The 9,504-nt window shown below is 32.4% G+C and overlaps 1 protein-coding gene across 1 annotated transcript; it reads left to right on the forward strand.

Moving 5' to 3' along the window:
* Nucleotides 1-785: 785 nt before the first annotated feature.
* LOC143576688 (vacuolar cation/proton exchanger 3-like) lies at nt 786-9,504 on the forward strand. Its single transcript, XM_077060724.1, has 11 exons — nt 786-899; nt 990-1,057; nt 1,159-1,187; nt 4,844-5,040; nt 6,021-6,236; nt 6,333-6,461; nt 6,538-6,654; nt 6,776-6,829; nt 8,301-8,417; nt 8,494-8,587; nt 9,470-9,504. The coding sequence occupies exons 1-11, from the start codon at nt 786-788 to the stop codon at nt 9,502-9,504; spliced, it is 1,170 nt and encodes a 389-aa protein (XP_076916839.1).

Raw genomic sequence — 9,504 nt, forward strand, 5'->3', positions numbered from 1 at the left:
GGTTTTATTGTATTTTTTTGGCTCTGTGGGAAAATGTCCCGATCTTTTTGAGTGTATTTGTTTTGTAAGTTTTTTCATTTACTACTGAATCAATGTAGTCGTTACATTACCACGTTGATATTCCTGTTCATTAGACGGGTAAAATGCTAGTTATACCAGTAAATTAATTGGAACACTTATGAATCATGATTATTATTATGTTATATTCTCCTTAAAAAAAGTTAAAAAATGACGATTTGTGATGTCAACCATTTCAACATTATAAAAACACATAAAAACATGTTAGTTAACCAAATACGGGCGATTCTCTCAATCCAGCCATAGATTTTCTGTCTTTTAAAATTGAAACCAAGCATGTTTGAATTGAATTAACCCTTCGGATTATGGCCACGCAACTGCATAAGTTTAATTAATTAAAATTAAAAGAAGATGAGTTACAAATAAATATTTATAGTCTCTTCATTTCATGTAGAGAAAGACACGTAAGCAATAATTTCACGTATGAGCCAAGTTTTGTACATTTGGCCACGCAGCAAGGCTGCCGTTTGGTGTAGCATTACGTGGGGCTCACCTCTCAATCCCAACAAAAAACCCACTGCGAAACTTCGAGGAAATTTCATAAACAATTCATCTGTTTACCTGATCGGTGAAATTCAGATATTATATAATTCGGGACAATATTCTCATTCTAGTGTATTCAAAGTGTCATGAGTTCGTCGGAGAATTATGATTTGGAGAACGCGAAGACAAGAGATGTTTTACCTGCTTGTGTTGATCGGTTTCGGATGTTGAGAGCTTTCGTGGTGAATCTTCAGAAAGTGATATTTGAAACCAAACTTTTGGTGCTGTTTCCGGCCATTCCGATGGCGTTTGTAGCTCAATGCTACAGTTTGGGCAGAGTAAGTGTTGTCACTTGAACCAGAACCAGTAGTGTACGTTAATATTATATACTTGGTTAGTATTGAGGCATGATCATGTTTTGTTTGTAGCCGTGGATATTTGGTTTCAGTTTGCTTGGGTTGACTCCACTTGCAGAACGCTTGAGTTTTCTGACCGAGTAAGTCTCTCTCATACTCACAATATATGAGTTAACATTTTATTTTGAATCTAACCTACGGTTTATGCATGTGTACGTGTTGGTGAAACTCAACTTAACAGACAAATTGCATACTTCACAGGCCCTACAGGTATACTTCTGAATTATTCTCATCACTTTGATGCAAGATAACTACTTTTGCATATAATGATCCAGTGTTAAGCCACTTGGATTTGTAACGAGAATAATTATTTTATAAAAGAATAAAAGATAAAGTTTTTTTCGGTTAAATAGCAGTGTTCGTGTGAACTACTAAACTCTTGAAGTGTTAAGTAAGGCGTCCAAACCACTCGCCGTTCGCTCGGAAATTGTTCGGAAAATACTTGCTTGTTTTTCGCTCGATTGTAAGCGAGCCATTTTCCTCGGTTCGGTTTGAAAACGAGCCAAACAACGAGCAATGGTTCGGCGATTCGGCTCAAATATTTTTAATTTAAACCCTTTTAAATTTTTCCTATTCCGTTAATTTTATAGTTTTATTAGTTATATTCAAGTTTTCCGAAGACTAAAAGTTTGTTTATATGTTTACTATATGTCACTTCAAACTTCTTTCTTTTAAAAATTTATAACCTATTACACTTTCTCTAAAAACTAATAATTTGTTTACAGAATATATTATTTACAGCCTTCAAACTTGTTTTTATTGAAATTTTTAGTGAAAAAGAAATAAATAATGCTCGAAAACCGCTCGATGTTCGATCGAAAAATGTTCGATTCGATTTTGGCTTCATTCGATTTTCGCTCGATTCCAGTTTCAGCCATTTGGTTCGGTTACAAACGAGCCAAACAACAAGCAAGCCTTTGCACGGTTCGGCTAGGCTTGTGAACAGTCTTAACACATGATTTTCATTTTTGGTTATCGAAGTTTGTTTGAATTTTGGGTTTGTGTTGACCATATTTAACACCGGCCAGTCGCATCATACCAAGACCATTTACATTGTATAGTATATACCATTTGTTTTTATCTAATCATTCATCACATTAAGTGAATCACTTCAGTTAAAAATATCATTTAATTGAAGTACTAAAGAATTTTATATAATTATTAAAAGGGTGTAGCTTAGTGGTTATGCACTCTTATTTTATGATAGATATTATTTGGGAGTAGAGATATGTGAGTTAGTTGGGTGTTATAAAAGAATTGCGTTATAGACTTATATATAGTTACATATTTTTCTTACAATCATTAGTTATATTTGAGATACACAAAAAGATATTTTTGTTCTAAAGACTTAAATGTCATGTATAGCTTATCTAAATTTATTTTATAATTTGTTTAATAAATTGATTATGAAGGGGAGAGAGAAAAAGAGTTTTCAATAGAAAATATATATTTTCTCTGAATCGTCAATAAACATAGAATTGCCTTGGTACTTTGTACAGAGTGACCTAATGATAAAAGACCACCGTCAATTGGCACAGCTTAGCCGTACGAAACCTTTAAGCGCCTCCGAGTTATCTCCAGTTTCAGGGAAAACCCACCCGTCCGAATGCCTAGTTCCACCAGTTTCAGAGAAAACCCACCTGCCCAAATGCCTAGTTTTGGTAAAACCCGGATGTTCTCAGGATCGAACCGAAGATCACAAAGATCTCAGTCTTCCTTTATTGGGTTAAGCATACTCCTTCAAACTGTTGTTTGTATGGATTGAACATGAGTCTCTATTAAGTAGCTTAGACTTTCTACCAATGCACCACGTTAGAATTAGAGGTGGCCCACCTATCCAACATATAATTAATATTGTATTGAACTTTTTTTTATCAAATTGGAGATGGCCCACCTATCCAACATTAATTAAGACATGCATCCGAATGATCAATAAAATTTTTAGTTTCATAAACAAATAAATGGTAGGAATCCAATATCTTGAGAATGACACATACGAGGCATACAATAATATTCAGAACTATGTGGTGTTACCGTTCCTTTGGGTTTGTCACACTATTTTTGCTATTCAACATCAGTTTTACCCATATTTTCTTTCTTACACACATTCACTTTAAGACCGCCCGCTATGGACCCCAAAGGAGGGGAAAAGGGCGCCGAAGGAGGGGTGAATACCGCTGGGAGGTGCGGAGGAGGGGGGCGAGGAAGGCTGAGCGCTTTCTGGACGGCCGGCGCGGAGGAGGTTGTGGTGGACCCCCTCTTTCTCCATCTCTCACACACATGCATATATATATATATATATATATATATATATATATATATATAAATAAATATATATATATATATATATATATATATGTATGTTGAGGCGCCCAAGGCTTTAAACCATAGCGGGGAGGGCTTCGAAGCCCCGTGGCATTGACGTGGCGATGACGTGGAACGGTGGAGGGGCTTCGATGCCCCCCACCATAGCGGATAGCCTAAAGGCTACTATCTAAAGAGTGTATGAGCGTCCAAAAAGCAGATGGTACCAATTTTTCCTGATTGACGAGGCCTAAAACTTATGAAAAAATTTAAACGTTAATATGTGTATTTGCTGTAAATGGCTAAATGAAAACTAATAATGAATAGAAAAAACTTCGAAAGTCCATTAAACAACCTAATAATGTGTCACTGGATTCGGGCCACTAATAAGAATCTAAAAAAGACATAAGATTTCCAAGATAAATTCATATAAGGGCTCATTCATTTATACATGCATTAAGCATCCAAAATACTAGAGTCGACCTTGTCTACAGGAGAGAAATATCAAAACTTCAGGTTTTGGTTTTGGTGAGAATTTATAGTTTTAGTAAAATATCAAGGCTTAAAAAATAAAATATGAAGTATAAAGTACTAGTCAGGTTATTCTATAAAGAGAGACAAAAATGAAAATGATGAGAATGATCGTGACCACAAAAAAATATTAATAAAAAAATCATAACTCAAAATTATAAAAAAAAAACCAAAATGTTTCTCCCGTCTTTCTCGTTCTCAAAAAAGAAAAAAAATGAGGAAAAAAGATTATTGTGACTTTTTGTTTATCATTGTGTTTTTTTGTTTATTTTTTTCATTAGTTGTGTCTTTTTTCCTTAATATTGTGTTATATTTTGTGATATATTATGTCTTTTTTTATTTATCATTATGTTTTTTCGTCATTATGTCTTTTTCGAGTTTTTTTTAACTCGAAAAAAGGGAGACATTTTAGTTTTTTTTTATTTTGATTTATGATTTTTGTATTATTATTATTATTTTTTTTTTGAATTTTTTTAGGTGTTTTTTGTGTGTCCGCAAATTTTTCTCACACTTCTCATTTTTGTATCTCTTTTCGTTTTAACTTTTGTACATGAGTTATAAATGATATTTTGAGAGAAAAAAGTAATAAAAAGTTTGAAATATGATATAACACTAGAATTTAAAACCATGTGATTCAAAGAGGCATAACCAGACCTACTAGACACCCTGTCCGGTCATGAACACAATCAGGGCCGTCTCGTGGGTAAGCCAAATAAGGCAAAGGCTTTAGGCCTCCAATTTTACATGGCCTCAAAATATAATTAATAACTAAGTGATAGGCCACAAGCTAAAGAGGAATGCCATGTATCCATTATCACTGCATATCATCTATATTCTATCCTATAGCTATACACATGAAAGAAAGAAAAAAGGCCTCAACATTTTAGTTAATTTAGGCCTCCGTACACGTTGAGCCGGCCCAAACACTATCGTTACCAACAAACATGTCTTAATGGTGGTATACTTATATTTCTGTATGTATGCATGAGCCATCATAACTAATGTACAAAATATCTTTATGTTAATTGCAGTGGGAGGGCTGGTGAACGCTACATGTGGGAATGCAACCGAGTTGATAATAGCAATTTTTGCTCTCCAAAAAAGAAAAATTCATGTGCTTAAATACTCTCTTTTGGGTTCCATCCTCTCAAATCTCCTCCTTGTTCTCGGCTCCTCTCTCTTATGTGGTGGCATTGCCAACATCAACAAACATCAGAAATTCGATCGTGTAAGTACACCACCAGCCTTACTTTCCCATCGGTGGCGGAACCACCGTCACTAGACTTTATAGATTATATATATATATATATATATATGGTAAGGATCCTAAGAGAACCATTGGCAAATTGATAACTTTGAGAACCATTTTGGACCACTAAAAAAACCCTCTAAAAAAATATTAAAAAAATTATAAAACAAACAAAACCAAAAATTTTAAAAAAGTAAAAAAACCAAAATTCCTATATTTCATTCCGGTTTCATTAAAAAAAACCGAATTTTTTTTCTTTTTAATTCGTATTATACCTATACACATATGTATACTTTCATTTAATCTCTAGTTACGTAATATACACATATGTACATTATCATTTACCTTAAATTATACATATGTATATAGGAAAAAACATGTGTGTACATATTATACATATATGTATAATAAAAAAAACCGATTTTTTTTTCTTTTTAATTCGTATTATACTTATACACATATGCATACTTTCATTTAATCTCTAGTTATGTAATGTATACATATGTACATTATCAGTTACCTTAAATTATACATATGTGTATAGGAAAAAAAAGATGTGTGTACATATATGTATATGTATAATTTAGCTAAACCGAGAATTTTTTTTTTACGTTTTTTTTTAGAAACCGGAATGATAAATAAAAACTTTGGTTTTTTTATTTTTTTTATTTTTGTGTTTTTTTTTGTTTTATGATTTTTTTTATTTTTGGGTTTTTTTGTGGTCCAAAATGGTTCTCATAGTTCTCAATTCCTAAAAAGTTCTCACATGATCCTTATCCTATATATTTATATATGTGTGTGTGTGACTTATGAGTTATTTATTTAAAAAAAATTAGTTGGACCCTAGTTCACTCATGATATTTCTGACTAAAAAGTTTTCGTTAAGCCACTGGTTCCAACTTCATGTTAAAAAAACTAATCTTATTGATCTCTTTGCGTGCCAATTATATCACTAACAGAAGCAAGCAGATGCTAACACCTTGCTGCTGTTGCTTGGCCTGCTATGCCACATCGTGCCATTGTTGTTTAATCTCAGCATGACGGATCCACTCGAAATGGATGGCGCTTCAGTTCTACAGCTCTCAAGGGCTAGCGGCATTGCCATGTTGCTTGCATATGTAGCATATCTCTTTTTCCAGTTAAAAACCCACACTCAACTTTTTGAACCACTGGAGGTTTGTCAACTTGACTTGTTCAATTTTGAGGTCAAACATATATGATACCTATTAATTAATATGCTTTCTGGACTTTAATGTTTTAATTTCTATTAGGACCAAGATGTTGATGACAACAATATTAAGGAGACAGCATCCATTGGTTGTTGGAGTGCGCTTATATGGTTATGCTTGATGACATTAATCATCGCAGTTCTGTCAGAGTATGTCGTGGGCACAATTGAGGTAACTATAAAAACTATAAATAAAAATTAAATGTGACGCTACATCATAACCGATTTTTGATTCATTTGTGTATTAGGATGCATCAGAAACTTGGGGAATATCTGTGAATTTTATCAGCATAATTTTGCTACCAATTGTTGGTAATGCCGCAGAACATGCTGGGTCTGTTATATTCGCCTTTAAGAACAAACTGGTGAGACATGTATACATGTCTCAAACGTTAGGCGTCATAATTTATAGTAACCACTGTAATGTTTATTAATTAATATTATGTTTATTAATTAATATTATAACATTTGTGCCAACTTGTGCAGGATATATCTCTTGGTGTCGCGATGGGTTCCGCATCTCAAATCTTAATGTTTGTGGTGAGAAAATATGAGGATTTTTTATGGATTAATAGGTGGTTTTGTAAAAAACCAAAATGATTTTAGATGGCTGACTTTATTTTAAGTGATATAGATAACTTGCTATCTCAGATAGATAGAGGACTAGAGTGACATATCATCAAACTTTCCAAGTGGCAGGGCATGTCATCCAAGTGGTCGTTCATGTCATCAAAGGTGTGAGGTGGTAGGACATGTGGAATCCTCTATATCAAGTAGAGGGTTATGAATTGCATGAAGAATTTGTAAAATAGTTATATAGTATAAAAAGAAACTTACTAAATAATAATAATAATAATCATAAATGAATGATAATATTCGTAATAATTATAATAACAAAACTCGTAAGTTAATAATAATAATCATCATCATCATCTAAGTAATAATAATAAACCTTAATAAGAATCTCAGCCTATTTAGTTAAATATGTGTTGTATATCTAAAAATCATTTAATAAGTTATGACTCACTTTTATAAAATACAAGAAAATAAAAATATAATATAATATAAAACTATACAACAAAATACAATATTAGTAGGTGGTCAAGATGTAACCTAAAAAAAACCACATAAATTATTTTGAAATTTTTAACTTAGATCTTTCATGACACGTGATATATTATATTATAGTGCCACATTTACCTCTAAGTCAAAATTTTCAAAATAATTCAAAGTCAAAATTTTCAATATAATTCAGGAGGTTTTTGCTAATATGGTATGTTGTTGTATTGTATTGTATTGTATTATTTTGTATAATTTTGTACTATATTATAGTTTTATTGCCTTGTTATTTATAAACTTGAATCATAAATGATTAAAGGACTTTATTAACATATATAACACATATTTAACTAAATAGATTGGGATTATTATTAAGGTTTATTTTTATTATTATTATTATTACTAATTTTGTTATTATAGTTATTACAAATATTATCGTTAATTTATGATTTTTAATCATATTATTATTATTATTATTATTATTATGTAGTAGGTTTAGTTACTAATATTTATATTTTATAAACTTTTTATCTTATTCATAATCCTCTGTTTGAGATAGAGGATTCCATATGTTATGCCACCTGACACATTCGATGACATAGACGACCATTTGGATAAATATGGACCGTCACTTGGAAAGGTTGCTGAGGTGTCACCCTAATCCTCTATATGAGATAGCAATTTACCTAAAATCACTTAAAATAGAGTCAACCACCTAAAACCACTTCTTTTTTTGCAAATCCACCTATTCTAGTAAAAAAAATCAAAATATGACAATATAATAAATGTCGAGATCTGATCGTGTTGTATCATGTGTGGTACATCTCGTTAGTTCGCGTTCATGGATTCTAACATGTAACAGATTCTTGAACATGTTGTGGCGTTCAATTCATTGAAGCATGCACACTTGCTAAGCTAGAACACTAACAGTACTGTATATGAATTGAATCAGATTCCTCTGTGTGTGGTTATTGCTTGGATAATGGGAATAAACATGAGTCTTGATTTTGGACTTCTTGAAACTGGTTGTCTTGCGTTCTCAATTTTCCTTACAGCCTTCACCATACAGGTTTTGACCCTAATACTTTTTACAATCTTTCTTTGTAACCATTTAACTTAATTATTGCGGTATAAATCATTTTCAGGATGGAAATTCACACTACTTGAAAGGAGTGATTCTTACCCTAGCCTATGTAGTTATTGGGGCATGTTTCTTTGTTCAATATGTTCCCCAGCTTGGTAAGTCCATTATGCTTTAACTTGCAGTCTTGCACGTTATAGAATTTCTAGACGCAGTTGCATATTTTGAAATGAGAAAAGCACATTTATAATTGTTATTCATGAGTTTTCATATATTTTGAAAACTGACTAGTGCATCTTAGTTCAAAACATTGTAAACTAATTATTTTTCTGAAAAACAAGTGCCACTTAAGAAGCACTTGATTACGCAAATCCGACTTCACTAATTCCATTGAAGTTGCAACTGGTAAAATCAATAAACCAATGACTACAAGAGTAGCTTTCTTGTTTTAACCATCTATCTTCCATATTGGATATAGTCATATAACATTCTAGTTGGCAATTCTTTCACTTCTTTAATTGTGTCAATTTGTAGTAGTGAAGTTGATGCACCTGTTTTTGAATTAATACATATGTCACCACATAAAAAACTTTATAGAAATCCCCCTTGATCTGTCGGTCTACTAAGACCATGTGTAGTCATAATCCCCTTATGGGGCGTTATGCAGCACGTGTGGTGTAGTTCTATAAAACCTCATAACCCTCTTTCAATCATTACACAATTATTATTTTTTTAATTTCTTCGCTAATTTTTTAATAAAATAAAAGACAAATGTGAGAGCAAAAACAGGATTGTTGAAGTTGACTATGCATGTACATAACATGCCAACCCCATAACCCCGCCACCCCCCCCCCCCCTCCACCCAAAAAAAAAAACAAAAAAAAAACCGCACACACACACACAACGCCTCACTACACAAGGTCTAGCGGACATAAGTTATTAATTTTAATGTTTCTTGATACCGTGTGGCAATTGTTAATATACACAAAGTATCACTATCTAATCTTATTAAGCTTTGTTTCTGATACCTTGTGTAGCAGATGAATCAAACAGCAACAACTTGAAGCCAGTATGA

This window comes from Bidens hawaiensis, unplaced genomic scaffold (assembly GCF_021521415.1).
Source record: "Bidens hawaiensis isolate Kalapana, Puna unplaced genomic scaffold, B.hawaiensis_p1.1 tig00028263_1, whole genome shotgun sequence".
NCBI classification, from domain to species: Eukaryota; Viridiplantae; Streptophyta; class Magnoliopsida; order Asterales; family Asteraceae; genus Bidens; species Bidens hawaiensis.